This window comes from Centrocercus urophasianus, unplaced genomic scaffold (assembly GCF_019232065.1).
Source record: "Centrocercus urophasianus isolate 14NV4802_14NV808 unplaced genomic scaffold, USGS_Curo_1.0 seq_18, whole genome shotgun sequence".
Taxonomy (NCBI): domain Eukaryota; kingdom Metazoa; phylum Chordata; class Aves; order Galliformes; family Phasianidae; genus Centrocercus; species Centrocercus urophasianus.
The window spans coordinates 19429406-19450802 of record NW_024884733.1 but is presented as its reverse complement, the minus strand read 5'-3'; the positions used below and the strand labels follow the sequence as shown (position 1 = coordinate 19450802).

Below are 21397 nucleotides of genomic sequence, written 5' to 3'. Positions count from 1 at the left end.
TATATATCTAATTTGACTGTGTAACTCGGTGGGCCAACTACTGCAGAAAGTAGGATGCACCTCCTGAGTCAATCACTTGAGCCTGCCTAAAACTGCACTACAACAAGCTGGAAATACAGATTATAGGAAATGTCAATTGCTTTTCTACATTTAGTAGCAATCTAAATGCCAATTTTCTCTGGATTTGCTGCTTGTGGAAGGTTTCACAATGTAACTCTCCAGCCTCATTAAGGGAGTGAAAAGGATGTTTTGACAGCACTGTGTCTACAAAATTCACAAATCGATTTTCCAAACCCCTTTTTTCCAACCTGGAATGCACACAAGTGGTACTTACATGGTCGACGGAGTCCTCAGCTCTCCACTGACGGGGGAGAAAGGAAGGAGGAGAGAAAAATGGAGACAGAGTTTTAAGGGGCAACGTGTAGGAAGGGGATGACAATGACAACAGCGGGGGTTAGCAGGACTGGGTGGGGGGACTGGAACACTTACATACAGAGGGTCACTTGCCACAGGCTGTGCCAAGGGAAGAAATGGGACAACGCCATTCTCTACATGCTGCTAGCCTGAGCAGGAGGTCTGTGCTCACTCACACAAAGCTGGGCAAAGGACTTTCTTCCCACGCGGACAGAAAGGTCACCACTTCCTAACTTCGCCATCCTTTCCCTTTCTGGCTCTGTTCACACTTTTCTACCTCTTCCACGAGGAGGAGCAAGAAGGGATGAGGCTATGGGAATCAGTGATGTCCCACAAATGACAGCATTCACAACACTATTTTGTGGCCTGATCTCCAGGTTCTGTTCTAGTGATCCTGCAGCTATCATCTCTTGCTGAGAATTAAAGACTTCATACACAGAGCCCAGTAGGGACTTCTGCAGGGAAGCACCAAAATGATATTTACAGATTTCTTTTCTGTAACAATTGCAAGAAAGTGCTCTGAGGACCTCAGAAAACTGCAGAGTGCCTTCTCTTGGAAACACAGTGAGGCCAAGATCCTACTCAGAGCTCCACACTAGGCTGTTCCTCCCCAACATGCTGCAATGGCTTGGAGCAAGGGTAGATGTGGTGTCTATACCAAGGAAACAGCTCCCCATTCCAAACTACACAACACCAAGGCAGCAAACACTCACTTGGCAAGAGCAGCCCTGCAGGCAACACTTCTACAGAAAACATTTTGCAATAAAAGATCACAAGGGATTGCAGCCATGGCAGCTCAATTATGGCTCTGGAGAGAGACTATGCAGGTTTCTGACGGGATTTGGGGTTATACAGCATCATAACTGTCAGGCATACCAGCAGCACGGTTCTCTGTGGTTGATGCACCAAAAGAAGGTTTGCAGAGATCACAGAGTGCTCTCTCAGCCAAGGTGAAGCGTTGCACCTCAGGTTACTAAATCTGCCTGGAGCAAGCGCGGGTCGATGGGTTCAAGCACAGAGATGAAAGTGGAAGACAGGTATTACTGCTTCTGACTCACAGCATGAGCCATGGTGAGACTTGTGCTGAGCCTGAGTCGCCAGCTGTGAAATGGCACTCAGAGCCTGCCTTCCCCAGGACACCAGGATGCCCAGCTAATGCTGCTGAAGTGCCTGGGAACCTGCTGGTGCTGCAGAAGCCCTAAATGGTATTAAAGCTACAAGCTGCCTTTTGTACTCAGGCTATTTAAGGTGGCTTTCACAGGCTGGAGCTTATCGCAGTGGTAGAGAACTCTATCAGCAGTAAAATACATGGCATACCTTCCAAATATTTGCCGTTGTATTCTCTAAATTCAGAAAGCAGCAGCTATGTGAGAAAGGTTCCTTTACAATTTTGTTATAGTTTACTTATTTGATGCCATGAGACTGCAGCAGACCCATCCTCCTAAAGCAGCTTAGAATTTAATTTCAGCAAAGAGGTCAAGTTGTCCCTGAAGAACTCCTATCATACCAAGACCATGACTAGCTACTGCTGTCCCTAAAGGTCCTCTCTCCACATGCAGCTTGGTGCTATTTCCACTGCTGCGTGCTCCCCTGATCCTAAGCCATCACTGCTGATGTCCTACCTTCCACCACGGCCAACAGCCACACACTCTGCCCTGACCAAGTCCTGCTGCAGGAAGGATGTGAGGCTGGCAGCTCTTTCTCCCAGAAGTCACTCCAACACTGTGCTCCTGATGGATGGGGACCCTGGGGGTGATACCACCCTATGCTGCTCCAGGGCTGTCTGTGTGCAGCTGCAGGAGCAGCAGCTGATACCCTGCTGCAACAAACAGCAAGGCTACTGCATCTTGCAGCCTCTCTCACCACAGCAGGGAGCTTATCATCCAGGAGGATTTTAGACCAAATGTTTAATGTTCAGACTCTGTTTGCTCTTATGTTTTCAGTGGACTTTAATCTTGTATCAGATCAGAGTGCAAAGAAACGCCTTGAGATCTGTGTTGATGAGTAACAGTGAAAATCCAGGTCTGCATAAATACCTTGGTATAGATTCAATTTCATTAAGAAAATATCACCCGTGGATCAAAACATTTCCTTCCTATCCTAGCTTGATTGCTTTTTAAGCATGTAAGGTTGGTCAGCAAAACAAACTGATCTGAAAGGCCCAGGAGCTGTCATAAAAAGAACTCAGACAGTGCTGCGTGTATGAGGCAGGATGGCTCAGGGAAGTGCTAAAGCTAACAGTCTGTATTTATAGCAGCTGCAGTGCCTTAACGTTTCATTTTACACTTCAGCACTGCACAGCACAGTTGTGTCTCAGCAGGGAATAGCTATTTTCTCTGACCACGGCTCTTGCAAAAGACAGACTCAATCCCTCCTAAGTATCCCAAACTATCAGAAGCAGATATTGGGGTTTTCCTGCAGATCCTGCTCTCTGCTTCAGTGACAGCGGTGCAACTGTGAAACTCCAGATGCGAGCTCAGGGTGCTCAGACTGTTGGATGTGAAGGGGCCTGACAGCTCCGGAACTTCTCTTTTACTGAAATGCCTCCCAGATCGTGCTTTTCTTTCATCATGAAGCACGCTACATCTCACCAACACACCAGACTCTTAACCTAGGTGAGCACAGGCAGGAGTTGTTCAGTGCAGATCTAGATAAGGATCCCAGACTATCACCCAGCAATAGAAGGCAGCTGTAAATTCTTCCGCTACACCTGGGCTGGGCACTGTCCATCTCCTCTGGTCTCATTTCAGCAGCTCGAAGCGTTCACCGTTACTTCTTGCTGCTCTTCTGGTGGGACATGCACTGGGGCTGCCTGCTGGATGGAGAGGTGCCACCTGCCAACACCACTGAATCTCCCTGTGGGCCTGCAACTGTTCATGCGGGCAGCACACCTCTCCCCTGCTATGGCTTTTTGCAGAGCAGAAGGAGAAAGTGTCAGGAGCCCTTTATCCACACATTATGACCTGAAGCTGTATCCAGCCAACTCCCAGCAGCAGAAGCATTGGTAAAGCTCTATGGCCAGGTCTGGGTCTGCAGAAGGCTGTAAGCAGTGAGGCCAGCATGCAGTCTGCGTCCCCTGATACCTCCTGTGTGCTCGGAGCTCCAGATTCAGCCCTGCCACTGCTCAGCGCTGCACTCTGCAGGCACACGAGTCCAGCAGTTGGGAAGGCATGGGAGGGATTGAGCCACCTGCTTGTGTGGACTTGCTGGAGCTGCTAGGGGATTGAAGACGAAGGAAAGATAATGGGCCCCTACCCTCCCTTGTGGAATCCAACTCCTGTGTCCCACGGCCTTGCTATCCTCCAACCCCTCAAGCCAGCAAGAATTTGTATGAGCAAGGCAGGGTTCAGCCAAGACCTCAGACTGCCCTCACTCCTTTCAAGTGTGGTCATGGGGCCGGGATGATTGCATACAGAGTTCAGACTAGAAGGCACAGAGAATTCTGGAAGAGGCAATCAGTCACACAGGTATGGCCAAAGGGAGGAGGGAGAAGCCTCAGCTCCATTGCAGGGCCTTCCTAACAACAGATTTTTCTCCCTTGGCAGGAGGCTGCAATATAACGTGATCTCCCCAGCACCAGGGCCCCTGTTTCACTGCTGATGGTTTAGTCCTTTCCGCTCAAATGGTTTTGAAAACTGAGAATTTGTATTATCTGCATAGCTAACATCTCCTTGCCTTTTCTTCTTCCTTTCATCTTCGTTTACTCTCTCTGTGTTTCTCGTCTTCAATCAGCAAAAGTCACAAGCCAGCTTTAATGCCAGTGTCTTCATACCATCTGCAGGAAACAGATTACGTGGTACATACCTACTCAAAATCAGCAGACAGCTTGTCTGGGCAGGAGGAGCAGTTCTGCCTACATGTCCAAAGAATTTCTGTCCTGCATCCACATTTGGAATTGGTTTAATTCTCTCTTTGTGCATCAGTTTACATTTTATGAATGTTTATGAGTCCTCAACAGGACTCCATCTACATCCTGTGACCTTCCAGGACAAGTGTACCAGTGAATCTTTGTTCCGCTCCACTGAAAATAACTCTTCCCAGGCTACCTGTTAAGGTTTGATCTGGCTGTTAGCAAAGATACACACTGCTGTACTGAAAGACTGCAGCTTTCACAGGGTTCTTCCGCTTCTGGAGCAGATGCACAGCACAGGTCGTGCCTGGCTTCACTCTCTACTGTGAGATATCTCTTCTGCCAAGTCAGTGAAACCTCCTTCCTGCAGGATCACTGTTAGTTTGTCCCAAGGGTGACATGAACTTCTTCACAGCAGTCACTTCTGAGCAACTATCTTCTGCTCAGGAATTTCAGCAGATGAACACAGCATGATATACGCAGGGAAAAAATAGTGCAGCCAGCAAGGACTTTCCCACATAAATTCACCAAATATCAAAGACTGGTAATTGGTTTGACAGGCCAGGAAACTTTAAGCTGCTTGCCTCCTTAATGATAACTGCACGCATCCAAAGCTATGCAAAATCCAGCACTCCTCGGAAAGTTTCTGGCTCTGGTACTCTCATTCCTGAATGTTGGCATGGGGTTCCTTCCTCTCTCAGAAATGTATGTGTAAAGAATGAAAGCAGAACCGGCTGGGCAAGCAGAAAATATTTGAAAACACCAACAAGAACAATACTGCCAGTTTTAACCCACCTACACTCGAGACTAACCCATTAACTCTCAACTCCAGCTGAACAACACAGCATCAATTGTTCAAACAACATGGAAGATTATATCCTCTTGGAATAAAAAAAAGGGCAGCAAGTAGCTTTTTTAATGATTAAAATAAAGCAACATCTGAAACAAACAAAGATGCGTCCCAGATAACACCGTGAAGACCCTCACAGCATCTTCTCTTTAAAGTTTTCCTCTTATTATTACTGAGTTTTATCCTTCAGAATATGAACGGGGAGGAAAGCTGCCTCTGTGCACCACACTCCCCACTGACAAACGTATAAATGATTCACAGCTGCGTTCAGCAGACAGATCAATTAATCGTTGCAACTCTCCAGTATTTATATTGGGCATCATTCAAGCAAGCCAGCTCAGAATCGATTACTCGTCGCTTCCAACAGCAGCAGATCCTGTACTTCATTTATATGATTATCTTTGTTGAGAACAGCACGGGTCATCCAGGATGAAGGGCTCCTTTCTGCAAAGAAGAGCTGTGCTTCATCGCAGGGCACCGACAACTTCCCTGACCACTGGGAAGAGGCAGAGCAGCTTATTGGGCTGTACAGAGCCCATAAACACATCTGGAGGACCGGGTGGGAACAAGGCCTTGGCTTACAGCTTGGTGAAGTATACAAAGTATACAAAATCCCTGCCTTGCACAAGCAGAAGGGAAGGGCTGAGCAGGAGGGCTCTGCTGAGCCCTGAGGGCTGCCCTGCGCAGCAGCTGTGCCCTCTGAGTGTGCACAGCCACCCACAGGCAGCAGCTCCCGTGGCTTGCCTGGATAGAGGCTTTGCTCTGGATACAGTCAGCAGCATGGAAGAAGCAAACCTCAAGCTTGTTTAAGATCCTCTGAAGATCCTCTGGAGTGAGCACAGGATGAAGCAGGCAGAGAGAGTATGTGTGGGAGAAGGGGTAAGAGAGGAACATCACCTGATACAACATCTCTCCTACAGCAATTCTTTTCCAATTAGCTTTTTACCAGTTACAGCTCGTGGATAGAAAGTTCTCCCTGCTTGGGCAGGGCTGTGTGTCCCACGCTCCATATTTGCCAAGCAATGCTTGGGCCCGGCCAGCCCAGCCCTCTGCAGAGAGGGAAGGTGCCATGCCCGCCAGCCCACTGTCCCCATATTGTACCTGTGCTTCCGACAGCATGACATCCTTGATGACGGGCTGCCCGCGGGGCTCGTTGTTTTCCAGCTTCACATAGGTCACCTGGTAGCCCCGGATCTGCCCATGCTGCTTGTTGGAGATGGGCAGCTTCCAGCTCACCCGGATGGCTGTCGAATTCACGGACTCCACCTCCACCTTTCGTGGTGGGGCACTGGGCACTGTAACACACACGGGACGGGCACTTAGCGGGTGCACAACGTCAGCTCTTCTACCATTGCTACCTTCCTTCCATCTCACTGCAGGGACGGCTGTGCCTCCACAAGTCCCCTGCACCTTGCCCAGGAGGTCGCACTGTATTTCACCATGTGACACAACCCCGACCTAACATCCCAACACTTCTGCTGCTCCCAGTGGGAGAAAGCAGGGCTGTGATATACAGGAGCACCCAATAGGAGCAGCAATACTGGATCAGCCCCATCTGTCCCTCTCTTGTCTCCAGCAGTGGGCAAAAGCAAAGCAGAATGTAAAAGAACATGACAGCTCAGGGTGCCCTGTGGCAGAGGTGGGGGTTCTGAAGCTCTCCCTGCACACTGCCTGTCACTGTGAGCCTGCTCCTCGCAGATCTCCCCGTGTGCTCCCGCCGCATCCCAGGCTGCACGGCTGGGTGCTGCCCTGTGGGGTCCCAGCACTGCCACCAGCTTGAGCACGTGTGCTCCTCCCCTGTGACAGCAAGAGGTTAATGAGGGAGAAAAGCACCATCCTAAAACAATAACCCAGAGCTCACAGACAGTGCTCACTGAACTCAGCCAGATAAAGGGGCCTGTGGGGACTGTGACAGCTCTAGGGACTGTATTTCATGCACGGCTAGCTGAATTCTTTTTGATAATAAAATGAAAAATTACACTGCCCAGAAAATATCAATTTTCTTGCAAGGTGAGGCCCATTTAAAAATGTATTTATACCGTATTTACCATTTGGAAAAATTACCTCCTTATTACTTTTTGCTCTCGCATTGACTGTGACAAAAATGTCAATGCTAAAAAATTAGCCTCTTGGTTGCTCCTGGAAAGCTCCTTCCACCTGAAGCAGCAAGGGGCGGAGGTGTGTGCTCCCTGCAGAGCACACCCACAGAGGGACCTGGGCCCAGCTCCTTCCACCCTCCACTGCCTAGGAAAATCCAGGGGTTTGGAACCCCCCTATGCTCCAATTCTCTGCACAGTAAGGAATAATCAGTATTAGATAATTAGGGATGGATAGCTGACAAGCAGACATAATGAACATTGCTATTTCGATCAACTAGATGGGGAAGAAACAGCTACCCAGCAGGTAAGCACAGTTTTTAAGCCGCAGGGCAATTCATTACTTTCCCCAGATGTCCTTCTTAATTGTACATAATTAAATAAAATACAGAAAGGATGAATGGGGCATTTTAGTGTGATGGGGCCAGCTCAAGGTATGGGAACAGAGTGGGCTGTGCATGAAGGGTAACCACCTTCTGGCTGGAGCAGCCCACGCTGTAATCTGACTCAGTGCAGTGACCGGGAACAAGCCATGGGGCTTTCCTGTCCTAGCAAGGCATCTGCCCCCACACACAGCTGGGAGCCCAAGCAAACAGCATGATCCTCCCTGAGAACCACAGAGAAGCTGTGTGCCAAGCTCTGCTGGCAGAAGGCAGTTGGCCTTGGCAGGACACAGCGCAGAGACGTTGTGGGGCACGAAAAGAAGTGACTGTGAGCAGCGCAGTGTTTCGAGGAACACTGACTGTGAGAGGGGAAGTTACCCTGTTCTGGGAGGTACATGCTGCATCCCACATCCAAGAGGGAAAGTTCAATTTGTTTTCAGCATTTCTCATCCATCCATGGCTATCTACTGAGCATCAGCATGTCGGAGGAATATGAAATCACTCCTGACAGCTGAGCTGCAACGTCCAACCATGGTGTCCGAAAATGAACCAAGGAAGCTTGCTGCGACATTTCTGGGGTAGCAGCTTCCCCTGGGCTACAAGTCTGCAGAAGGAGAACTGAAGCAAACAATACAGGCAGCAGGAGACACACAGATGTGTTTGCTGGCCCAGGAATGCAGTCAGCGAGCATTCCCAGACACCACCTCCAGAGCCACAGAGACGCGGGGGACAGTGGTAGCCCATTTAGGGAAACTGTAGCATGCCTGGTTCCAATTTGCTACACTGACTGGGCAAGGTAGAGATCACCCTTTCTTTGCCCGGATGCTGCATCTCTTTCTCCTCCCATTAAATCTGCAGCTTCTGGGGTCAGCATGAAGCCATGGAAGTTCCTACTGTCATCCTGAGCTCTGGCACTTTCAAAGGAAATGGCTTAAGTCATGATGACATAACTGACAGCCTTGCTAATACAAAGCAATTTCTCTTTAAAGCTGTCGTATCCAGTAAAGTGTTCTGTACATGCAATATTCTGGCTCTTGAGTGGAAGAGCAGATTTATATAAGCTGTGGCTTGCCTGGAAGCCAGGGAGGGAAGCAGCTTTCCTGAGATATCTACAAGTTTCAAATGGATTTCATTTCCCCCTTTTTATGTGCTGGATTTCAGGTCAACAAGCAAACTTTGAGTCTCACTGATTTCACAACGCAAGAGCAGCCTTTGGCTGGGAGAACCCACGCTACAGAAAAAGGAAGCCACCACCATACCCTCTAGGAAGCCAAACACACAAAGCGCTGTAATGCCTGGAGCTGCTGTCTGGAGCTCCCAGCAGCCATCAGCCCTGTTTGAGGAAGCACATCCCCCTCTGCCTTTCCCCTCTTTGTGAGCTACTCATCTAGGGGAGCACTGGTTACCTCAAGGTGGTAGCTGAAGGAGCTGTCAGGTAACACCTACCATCCTCATCAGTGCGCACGTGCACAGGGATGCTCTCCGGTCCTGGCCCCACATCGGTGTGAGCCCTTACCCACACCTTGTACTCGGTCCATTTCTCCAGGTCCTTGATCTCCCAGCTGGAGTGCTCCCGTCCAATGCCATCCACCACATGCTTGGTGCTGTCATCTCCTTCCACTGCCTGGTATGCAATGGAGTACTGGGTGATGACCCCATTGCGGCTCTGGGCAGGCGGTGGCACCCAACTTACCCGGATGGTAGTGGAGCTGGTGCTTACACACTCGACTTCTTGGGGTGGGGCAGAAGGGGCTGGGGATAAATAAATGAAGGAAGTGGGGAGATGAAGGGAAATGAGTGGAAGGACAAACCAAAATGCACAGGGAACTGTTACCCAGCCAACTGAGCACTGGACACACACGTGGAAATGCCGCCAGTAGGTTCCTGGACTACCACCTGCCCTTCTCTCAGATCATCAGAGATGGCACCAGGGGCAATTTGGATTTGAAAACCTGGTGAGCAGCATGGAGACAGAAGAGCTCTTCTGCACCAGAAAGCACCTCCTCCCCATGCTGTTCTGGATGCTGACTTTACCAAGCACAAGAAGTGACAATAAAGGAAGAGAGAGACTGGTAGGGAGAATGAAGATGTTTTCAGTGAAGATCCGAAGCAGATGGAAACCAGAAGAGCTAGGAAGCTACAGAAGGCAAGAATGGCAGAAGGAGAAGCTCACACACCAGACTGCATGAAAGCCTGCTCTAGACAAGTGAAGGAAACAACAGAGGGCAGGGAAGGCAGGTGACTGAGGCTGGCTGGTCGTGTTCAGCTGTTAGTGGCGAGCAGCACCTTGCCCAGATGAGAGCCAGGCAGCGTGTAGAAACAAAGGATAGCATGGCTGGGCTGCTTTGAATGGGTGTTGTACCTGGGCCTGCGTGCTCCATGCCTGCCACGTTGGTCACCTGCTGCAGCAGCTTGCTGGCCCATGCAGCTGTGTAGGGGAAGGTAGGCAGGTCCTGTCTCCTCAGAAGTGAAAAGCCATCTGCTCTTTGAGATAACTTCTGAGCCTGAGCAGTGCTAACTGATCTCAGTGGAAGGAATGGGAACTGGGTGATGGGTGCACCTCAGTCCTCTCCACACAGCACTGTTGGAAGCAAGAGAGGGACTAGAAAAGGAGATAATAACTGACAGTAGTTCTGTGCTTGGATTTTTCTCACAAGGGTAGAAGCCTGGAGAATGGAGGGAGCTCCTCTGGCTGGGGAAGTGATGAGAGAGATGGGTGCATCCCTGGGTGCTTGCTGGGAAATGAGCCATAAGCAGAGGGCATGACACCACCACCAAAAAGTGTGCACAAACACTGTAAGGCTGCAAAGCTGTCTGGCCAAGCAATAAGGGAGTACAAGGCACCTCTACTTTGCCATAGTGGATGACAGGCTGCTTCCAGTTCCTCACTGCACCCAGAAATCTATATATGCAGAAAGAGAGGCTCCCCCTGCGTAAGTCCTTTAAGCCACCTGTGCACCAAAGCTTGGCTCTTGGGGGCACAGGGACAGCTTGCCTCCTCATGGGTGAACACAACCTGTGTCACCTCACACAGCAAGGGACCTCAGATAACTGGAACATCCAATGATTGCACCTAGACCGTGCCGGGCATAGGATGGAAGCAAACGAAGATCTGGGAAGGCTGGGGACAGCAGGACATCTCAGTGCCACTGGTGACATCTGCTTGCTGAGGCAGCTGCAGGCTGCACGTAACCCTCAGTGTCCACTTCTGTGCTCAGGGAGCGGGATGCATCCCTGGTGCCTGGGCAGAGCTGGAACCAGCTCTGGGGGAAGAGAAACAAAGCAGTGTGCGGAAGCAAGCAACTGCCTCCATGAGGGAGGTAGAGCGGGAATGGCCCTGCCATCTGGTATACTAGAAGGGAGTTGAAGTAGAACATGAATCCTCACACACTTTTAGTTAATTGAGCAGAGAAGTAGCAAGAAAGTAGGAAGACACAGTCCTGAAGCAACAGCAAGAGTGAATTCAGGGAAAGACACAGATCCTGCTGGCATCCTTCAGAAGGGCAGCTGAGAAACAAGGAGCTAAGCAAGCTTATGCCACTGTTTGCACAGAGGCAAAGCCTTTTGCTGCAGGCTTGCTCTGGCTTTGAGCCTCTACAGCATGCTTCAGGATGCAACAGTGAACTCCTTTTCCAAAGACAGCTTTGGCTGGCAGCGTGGGCAGGTCAAATGTTGGCTGTTGACTGGGTAAGAGTCACATACATGATGTACAAGGCACAAACTCAGATTAACACTTAAAGAAAGCAAAATAAAACTTGGTAACACAAGCAGGATCAACTTAAACTGCACAGGGAGTGAAAGTGTCCAACCCAGGATCAGCAAAGAGCAGACTGGGCAGCCAGCACACACCCACACACGCACCATGCAAACAGCTGCTTTCTCCCAGCTGCTTCAACCAGCCTCCCCCTCAGGCCCACAGCAGCTCCATGTGCCCACCCAGCCCACCTACTCCTCACACTAGGGAACAGGCAGCCTCAAGATCCACCTTCATATTTCAAGTGGGAACAGCACTTTAATGGTGAAGCCTGATGGGCACAGAGCTGACGTTCCTCTCCCACATCACCCTATTTGCCTGAGGCACTGCAGGCTCCTGGAAAACTCCCCCCTCCATGTTCCTCAATCCCTTAGAGAAGCACTGCTTGTACTTTTTGCAGGGGCCCAGCAGCTAAGCAAGCAGCTTAGCAGGAAAGACAGCCCAGGAGCTGTCTGCTCGGGGTCTGAGGTCTGAGCTGTGCTGCTGGAAGGGTGCAGAGGGGCTCTGCATACCTCTGGTCTTCCACAACAAGCTTCCCTGCTGTTCCTAAGCAGAAATGCCATGAGAAAAGCCCAGCAGCAACAATAACAGACACCTTTCTGCAGCCCATTAGTGACTCATTAGCAATGATGTGCCTCCTGCCTGCCTTACCCGTGACTGGCTTGTCAGGGCCAGGAATAGACCCTGAAGACAGGCTCTTTGGCTGCTCCTGCGGTTTGTGTCCCACCTGAATATGTCATCCTCTGAGATCTAACAGCTTTTCTCAGGGCAATCAGATGGAAGAGTGCAGGAAGGGAGCCAGTTCGTGGCTGGGAGCAACAGTCTTTCTAGATGAATATGCTTGAAGTCCATGGGGGACCAATCCAACCATGTAACACAAGATGTTGTTAAGTGCAGACCAAAGAATTCCTGCCCAGTAGTCATGTGCCATGCACACAACTTCTGTTGAGCTGAAGCAAAGCCTTTTGAAAAACCTGTTTGACTTTGAGACCCTCAGTATGTAAAAATCCACTCTGCCCTTGGACTGCTCAGCCAGTGGTCTGTGAGTCTCACTGAGCAGCTCGTCAGTAACTGCCAAGCAGTTTTCTTGTAAGAATAAAGAGTGCCATTAGAAATCTTCTCACGTAGGAGCCTGTAAGCCACGTTCCACTCACTGTTTGGATAAACTGAACAACTCTTAGAGTCATCAACGTAGGGAAGGTTTCATTGGTAAACTCAAGTTATTCCTGTGGGTTTTGGCTAAATCTTTTCCATCCTGTCTCCATTACAGAACAGAAGCAGTTAGCTACTGCTCCACTGGCCAGTGAGGTGACAACCTCAAGAAGAGACCACTGGGAGATCCCCTGTGAGCAGACAGCACATGGAGTAGTAGGTCATGGGAAGATGTCTGCTTTGTGGAGTTCATAAAGGAAAGGCTTCTCTTTCTTGGACTGTTGTGAGACTGAAGGACTCATTTACACACAGAGCTGTCTGCTATTAAGTGTGTTCAAGGATAAGTGCACCCACTGATGAAATTAAGTGGCACAAGAGTTGCTTTAGCCTTTGCCTACCAGTACAAAAGCTATCTGAAATAGGTGCACAAATCCCCATACTCAGAACTTGTTCTCAGTGTTTAAGTAGCTATAACTGCTTGATCTGAACTGCTCTCCTTTTTCGTACCTGTCTATCTTGCAGCACTGAGACACCATTAGCTCACTTAAGGGGGTGGAGGAAACCTTGCAACTGATATATTAATGAAGTCAAGTTTCCCTCAAAGAGAAGGTCGTTCCAATAGTGAGCAGAGCTGCTCTTCCCTGCCGGGGCTCCCTTTCTAATGGCCGTCTCAGGCTCACTGCTGCTGTGCATGCAGGCACCCTCCCTGCAGGGAAGGCTGTCTGCCTTTGCCAACTGCTCACCCCACATGGCTAGCAAATCCCAGACAGACGGTGAAAACGGAAATGTCTTTTTTCCCCTTTTTAATGCTCTTTGCATAATGGCAAGCCCAAAAATCGTTAGTGAAAACGAGCTTATCGCAGGGCCCTTTGATAGCCCTAATCTGCTTATGCACTGCACTTTGAGCTGCCAATCAGAGCAATGCGAACTCCAGCTCTGTGATCACATGGGGCAGAGAGAGGATGAAAGTGATATTGCCTGGGTCACTTCATTATCTAGCCTCCCTATTAAATCTACTGCAGCTTGTTTTGGTTTCCCCTAGTGCTGCAGTCCCAGAAGCAGCAGTCTCATTTGCTCACACAAACCAGGCAGACAGCTACCTTCCCAAACAAAGTCCTCCAGCTGCCTGACAGCCACAGGCACATCTGGCCTCAAAGAATGCTTCACTTTGCTACTGAGTGTATGGACCACAGAATGAGTCCTGCAGAAGCAAAACAGCCGGAATGAGGAGTGAAGGGATGAAAAACCTATGGTCTGGGAAGAGCCACATTTAGAGCCAGCCAAACACCCGTATGCTGCCTGTCCAGACAGCTTGCCTGCACGGTAGTAAATTCATAGAGATGCACAAGCCCACTCAGATCAATCTCTCCAAAGCAATTTCCCAGTCTGCTTCACTCCTCCATCAGTTTTTATGAATCTACCCTCAGGGAAAGACAGCATGATCAAAGGGACACAAAGGAAGAACTTACCACTTGGGTGCATCCCCTCTGCCAAAGAGCCCTGATCCAAAACTTCAGCTGACTTTCCCCAATACACCCCTTAGCAAAATGTATGTCAGCATCCCTGCAGTCACAAAAGGGCAGAGGCACCGAGCTGCTCCATGCCCAGGTGATGAGAACTGGACTGCTTTTACTTTGTCTTTAGTACTGCAGACTGAGACACTTACTGGATTGGGCAGTTCTGGCTTCCACAGTTGGGGTGTAGACTCCTACCCCCAGCTCAGAGTGGGCACCCAGCCGGAACTTGTACAGTGTGTCTGGTTTGAGACCTTCCACAGCATATGAGGAGGTTGGGTCAAACTCCACCTTTTGCTGCAAAATGAAGAGAAAACACAGATTTTTTGGTGTAGGTGGAGAAGAAATAAAAGCTGATGCTCAGCTCCAGCACCAAGGAGACCAGCAGCCCCATCACCCATCCTGGCTCCCAAAAAGTCACGGCCATGCTACCTAACCTGCTGCAGTCCTGCAGGACTCCAAAGCATTGAGCTTTCTGGGTGATATACAAGGACCCTGCAGGGAAGCAGATCTCTCCCACCACTTGGCTACACTACTTAGAGTCTAGACTTCACTCAGTGCATGACAGCTTTGTGGGAATGCTTTCTCTAACTACTGATTCAGACAGGGGGCACAGGGCACTGGAATTTGTTTCTTTTCAACACACGATGTCTGCCTGTGAAACAGTGAAGCCCTCATCCATGAGCACTCAGGACTTTCAGTGAACCTCAAACCAGCGCTGACAAAAGGCTGGTTTTGCTGACACTTCACCCAGTGGGCAGTATTTCTTGTAGCTCTCATGCCACTATAAATCTGAGAGAGTGGGAGAGGACCAGAGGACACTATGATACTGCCATGGAGCAGTTCTCACTGTGTTGTCCTGATGGCAGTGCTAATTTTGATTTATGCAGAGCAGGACAGTAAATGTGGAAGTGCTCTCAACTCAATTTGCTCCTGAGATGCTTTGGAGAGTCCAGGGGCTACAGACAGATTTTGAAGGGCATTTCAGACCCACTTGGATGTCCCACTGCCCACATAAGCATTTAAAAACACCAACAGTACAGATACATCAGGGAGAGTGCCAGTGCATACTGGAGCTTCTCCTGTCCCAAGCTACTAGTGGTGCTTTGCTGGGGAACAACATGCACTGCTGAGACCACTTACGCAGGGGCCAAACAAAGGCTACTGGACCCTGCCATATGCCTATGGGACAGAGGAAATATCAGATTAAACAGTCCCATTGTCATACCAGCACAAGCAGCTGAATTGTGATGTTTGGTCCAAAGTGCTGCAGAAGCAGAGACAGGATTCTCACCTGAACACCATCCTCTCCTTCCCAGTACAGCAGCTCATATTTGGTAATGCGTTCCTGAGAGGCAGGCAGCCACGTCAGCAGGATGCGGGTATCAGACTCAGCCTCTGCCTGGAAGTCAGCTGGCTGGGCAGGAACTGGGGACAAAACACACAGTTAGTGCCAGCAGGCAGATGCAGGGAAGGAAGTTGCTCTGCTTTACATAGACTGTGTTTCACTTTGGGAGGATTCGACCTCCACTTCTGGACCCCCCTTCTTCCTTCTCCCCCGTACTTGGAATATCCTGGCCAACAAGCAAGCACCTCTGGAACCCAGGCAGGTGACAAGGGGACTCTCGCTTACTGCAAGCCCCTGACTCTGCGTCCCAGCTCCTGGGGTACTCATATCCCAGTACAGTTACACAGGTGCCAACACACACATCCGAGGGCCGTGTGTCACATTTTCAGCATCATACTCCAGACCGAAAAGTGGGCTGCGTTACTTGCGCAGGGATTTATACTAGCTCTCCAAGACCATCTGATGGCTGGGGGGCAGGGATGACACTGTGACAAGCAACCATTTGAGCATCAACTGCAGTTGTGATGCCTGGTGCAGATCAGACACGCAGCTGAGCTGCACACCACTGGGGTAGGCACAAAGCTGTGGCACCCACGCCATACGTACCCCCTTGCTGCGTTTTGACCTGGATGATGTCTGAGGGTGGCCCGTCGCCCACGGAAGTGAAGGCCAGGACACGGATGCTGTATGTGGTCCCTGTGATGAGGCTCCCCACGGTGGTGAGATGGCTGTCATCGGTGTTGTGCTTTTGCCACATGCTCAAAGGCAGATGCGAGTCGGTGGTGTAGTAAACGCGGTACCCTCGGATCTGTCCATTTGGCTCCTCTGGCTGCTCCCACTGGACCAGCATGGTGCTGGCACTCAGCATCCGTGCCTGGACTTTGAGGGGTGGACTTGAAGGAGCTTGCTCTCCTGTCCGAGCCTCAACCAGCTCACTGGGGGGACCCCTGCCAATGTTATTAACTGCAATGACCCGGAACTCGTACTCCGAGAAGGGGCTGAGCCCACCTATGCTATAGCGGGTTGTTGCCACACCGTCCACCTCCTGGAACTGACCCTCTAACGATTTGGGCTTGTACTGGATGACGTAATATGAAATGGGGTCAGAGTTGCCCGAATCCCAGGTGAGGGTCACGCTGGTAGCTGTCGTTTCAGTCACTAATGGCTCCGTTGGAGGTTTTGGCAGCGCTGCAATTGGAAGGCAGAGAGGTGTGATTTAAATAATTTAGTCAGCTCAAACCCTGCAATGTGCACGGGGATAAAAATGGAGCTGCCACCTCCCATTAACATTCTTCTTTAAAAGGCAGAAATCATTTCATACTCTAGAACATGCATTTTTATATTACCATATATTGCTTGAAGTGGTTCTTAATGGAAGGATAAACAGAGCAATCATGTTATTAGACGTGCTTGACGCACTTACCAGCAGCAGGCTAAATAAAGGTAATTCAACGGGGATGCAGGAATGTTTCTGTCATGGGGGTTCAGCTGGCAGTGGGAAGGTGCTTGCTGGGCTGGGCTGGCCCCAGAAACCAGGTTTACAGCTGATTTACAGTGGGATACAGTAAAGCAACCAGAGTACCGCAAGTAATCTGGAGCCATGCTGCTTCCACAGAGACAGCATCCTAGGCCACAGGGAGTTCACGGACAATGCTGTTAGATGGGTTGATGGGAAATGCCTTGCAAGTATTACAGTATATGCAGGAGGGATACAGCCAGAGAAATCATCAACTTGCACATCCACTACTTGACTGGGTGGTGTGTCAAACTGCAACCAGACAACAAACTGTTACACAAGAACTCCGTGACACTGTCATCTCTGAAGTGTTAATGAGAACACAGCTACTGCAAGCAAGCATTTCCAGATTTGCCATCTTACCGCAAGAACAAAGAAAGCAAGCATGCACGAGATTTGCGGAGTACACAAATACTTTACGACAATGAGTGAATTAAAGTCTACAGTAAGTTTAAACCTCCTACAATCCACTCTAGTTAAAGTCATTAGTGACTTGTAATGCAGCTGTGCACAAGGTGGAACTAGAAAAAATGCTCAGCTCAAACAAAGACTCCCAAGTACTTCATTTTCTGGCAGAACCATCAGGCTTGCAGGTTCTACGTGGCGCAGCAGATGGGGGCAGGCTCAGGAGCATGCTTGTCCTGAACGCTGGTGAAGGGTGCCATTTCCAGTGCTACTGCAACTCAAGCACTGAGAAAATCAGTGAGGGCTGAGCTGGCATAGGAGGCAGGGATATGCAACCCACAAAAGGACACTGCATCATTACCCGTCGAGGATAGATGCATCTCACCCAATATTACAGCCTGAAGCAAGACACTTCCTACAGCACCAAGAAATTGGCAGCCTCTCTCAGGTTTTGGAGTGCCGTGAGAGTGGCTCTTGCCAGCTCTTGGGTGTGCAGCCTTGTGTGTCTGGTGCCTTGGATGCACTCACTGAAATCAATGTTGTGTCATCTTGCTTCTTCCATATGCCCTGCAAATATCTACTTTCCAACAAGCACAGGAGAAGCAACATTGGGTGAAGAAGATGGAGACAAAGGCAGCAAGCTGTCCAGAATGAAGGTGCAAATCAAGATAGAGAAACCAGGAGGAAGACAAGAGGTTAAAGTTGCTAAGCAGAGCCTTCCCAGGAACAAAAGAGTAAATACTGGGAACCATCAGTGCAGTGAAGCTGCACCCACCAAGTAGCGAGTACTGTGAGTGAAGGGAGCAATGTGTGGCTGAGGTTAAAAGCATCCACTGACTAGCACCAGGGAAAGAGAATTTGCTGTTCATCATCAGGTCAGAGAGGGCTAAGTTTCAATTTTGTGATTTGTTCAAGCAGGAACTCAGTGCTAAAGGTGGCTACAGTGCAAGAGGGGGCCTGTGAGACCAGACAGACTCAAAGGATGACACATCTGTAGAAATCCAGGCTATGTATCAGCTGCAAGGAGGAGAGGGATAGTGTGAATCTGTTTGGCCTTGGATGGGAAAGACAAAACACGTACTTCAGCCTCCCTGTAGGGAGCTGTCTGGGCAGGCTGCCCTGTCCCCAGTGGTCAGCATGCATCAGTACTGTTCCCTGTGAAACAGTACAGGAAGCATGTCTTAAAGACTTAGCAGGGAAACAGGCAGAGCAGTAAGAGAAGAAAGAAAACTGACAGAAGGAAAATTGCTCACTCTGGCAAGGCCTACAGGAAGGTCACACTGCTGGAGCTAACCTCCTTGTCCTGCCCTTACTGCAACAAGGAAAGGAAACATTTGTGCCAAAGGTTCTCTGGATGCAGACTTCCACAGTCACCTGCACCAAGCAGCTCCCACAGCTGCAGGCACGAGTCAGAAACCACTGGGATGAGCACAGTCCCAGTGAGGTTCCCTTGTGACATAGCAAGACACAACGTGACACAAGCTGCATACAGAAGAAATGACCTCCAAAGCCCAAATGCTAACATACTGCCAGTGGAAAAAAAAAAAAACAACAAAGTTGTGGGTTTGGGAACTTCCCTTACAAGGTGGAAAACCCATAAGAGAGTGCAGACAGTTGGCTGTGCCCAAGAGCACTCAAGATCTTTGAAACCGAAGTACAAGGAATAACTCTACCTTTGACAGTGATCTGGGCCGTTGCTTCGATCATGCCGAGGGAAGAGATGGCCACACAGGTGTAGTTGGCAGACTGCATGATGTTGTTCAGCTCCAGCACGTTCCTGCCGACGGGCATCTCATCCTCTTTGGTCAGCTCTTCCACACCAGCCATCCACTTCACGTAGGGCATCGGGGCACCTACTGCCACGCATGTGAGGTTCACGCTCCCTCCAGGCATCACCTCATGGTTGCTCGGAGGGATTGAGAATCGAGGAGCAACACGCCGCACTGAAACAAGGAGGAGACAGCTAGTAGGGCATGGAACCAGCAGAGAGCACTCAGTTGAACCGTAGGGGCACACAAGGGGGACTCAGAAGTTTTGCCTGTCTATCCCTCAGGACAGATAAAACCGAGTGCAAAAGCTTTACACTGCTTCATCAAATTGTGCATGCTTTGCTCTCCTTCCTCGGCCACTGGAGTCTTATTAGAACTCATTATGGGATGGCTCAGTCCATTCTCTCCACACATGGCATTCTTAAATTGTATCACTAATGTGAAACATTCCTCCATTTAAATTACGTCCCTCTAATTAGAGAGCAAGCACAAATGCCAGTCACACACTCTCTCTGTGCAGGACCCACCGAAGCTCTGCAGAATGGCATTACCTGCTCCGTTTATTAGCTCTAGAGTAAAGAAACCTGTCCCCTAAGCCTCACAAGGTTTGGACAGGGGCAGCAGAAAGGCTTCTTTCTGAATTAGCACGTGTGCTGCTAAATAAAATATAATTCCTTTCAAAATGTAACTCAAGTTCTACCTTAGCTCAGAAAAAACAGTCACCAGAGATGCATGACATTGTCAGGGTCTGAACAGATCACCTTGCTGGGCAGGAGAGAACTAATCTTGACAGATGTGAGTTCATATCCATTTTGACAGAAGGGAGCTAGGCTGGCAGAACCATCCCAACCTCTGTGGCAGTGCTTTGGGAGATGTATGCCTCCTTATTTCACTGTATAGCTTCTCTTCATATCAATCCCTTGCTAGGTATTTCATTGGTATTTCATTCAAGACTTATTTGTAAGCAACTTTCAGCTACAATAAAGCTCTAAAGCTGCCTGCCATATGCATTCCCGTCAGGAAACTGACACTGAGAAATGAGGCCCCTTCTCCAGGGTTAGTGTTATGGGGCTATTTAAGCAAAGGTAGAGAAACCACTGTGCTCGGTAAATCTTTTGTCTCCTCTGTGCAAGCTCACTTTGGTCTGTAGTTTAAAAAGGGAAACTGCTCCAACGTGTCCTGCCCAGCACCCTGCTCTGCTGTAGCCTCCTCTGCCAAAGAGTGGTCCTGAGGGAGGGCTGCTGTCTGCTGGGCTGGCTCTGGAGGGGCCTTTCCCTGCTGTTTGGCTCCTCCAGTGAGGCCAGCCAAGCGCTGGTGGAAGGCAGATGTGGGGCAATGCACTGCTGGCCCCAGGGGCTCAGCTCTGCCGGTTCAGACCCATCATTTCTCTGTGGATGAGGAGGCTGCCACCAGCCCTGTAAGCCGCGGAGGACGCTGTGCCACTTGCTGAGATGACTGTCCCCAAATCTAACCTCACTAGCTCTCCCTTTGATGATTCATCCCCAAACCAACAAGCTTGCAGAAATAGACTGAAGACAAAATCCCCACGCTAGTATGAACAACAGTGCTAAAACTTCGTGATAAATTAGACAATGCTGTCAACACTGTGTGTGTACTACACGTCTCAGTGACAAAACAGGGCTCATTAGCTCCTTCCAGCCAGGAGAAGGATACTTGCTTTTCTTGTCTTTTTTTTTTTTTTTTTTTAAATGTCTAAATCCAAATCCAAAGTCTTGCTGGTTGTCTCTTTTAATCAATTATTAAATCTGAAATCAGTGGCTACATGAATGATTGCCAGTGAGGTGTTACCTGACTGACGGGGCAGCGCTCCCCAAATGAGACAGAACTGAAAGCGTACTCAGGTGCTACCCAGTCATGAGAATACAGAGTTAACCTGATGGACATGGCAATGGTTTAACATGATGGTGTGTATTTCCAACCAAAGCATCCCAGCATGTTTGTTAAGAGTCAGCTCTCATTTTCCAATGAATATGGCGTCGAATTATTTCAGCTGTTCAAATTCCGTCCCCATCCAAGGACCACAACCACCCCCCACCCCATGCTGTAAGAACACAAAAAAAAGAGCAAACTTTGAGGACAAAGACAGAGGTGGACACAGGGCGCTCATGCACATGCACCAGGCAAGCAGGTGCCAGAGGCCATAGGAGTCAGAGAGAAAGCAGCACTACAGATGTGCAGGGACAGAGCACAGTAACTCACGTGCAGAGGTCGAGAACTGGACGCCATGCAGTAAAGCTAAAGACCAGCTTACACCAGCAGGTTTTGTCTCCCATCCCTGCGAGACCAGAGGCAGCACAACCCACATGGGCTCTCACAACCCTCCTG

The 21397-nt window shown here is 49.6% G+C and overlaps 1 protein-coding gene across 2 annotated transcripts in view; it reads right to left on the bottom strand.

Moving 5' to 3' along the window:
* The window catches only part of PTPRF (protein tyrosine phosphatase receptor type F), a 292857-nt gene that overhangs the window by 44583 nt on the left and 226877 nt on the right, over window positions 1-21397 (bottom strand). The window contains exons 8-14 of one of the 2 annotated variants that reach the window (XM_042819454.1): window positions 18956-19225; window positions 15968-16549; window positions 15308-15441; window positions 14166-14310; window positions 9040-9345; window positions 6216-6409; window positions 335-361 (exon numbers count right to left, since the gene is read on the bottom strand). In XM_042819454.1, the coding sequence (XP_042675388.1) occupies window positions 335-361; window positions 6216-6409; window positions 9040-9345; window positions 14166-14310; window positions 15308-15441; window positions 15968-16549; window positions 18956-19225 (1658 nt within the window). The remainder of the gene's footprint in view (window positions 1-334; window positions 362-6215; window positions 6410-9039; window positions 9346-14165; window positions 14311-15307; window positions 15442-15967; window positions 16550-18955; window positions 19226-21397) is intronic. The other variant, XM_042819455.1, reaches the window with a different exon arrangement.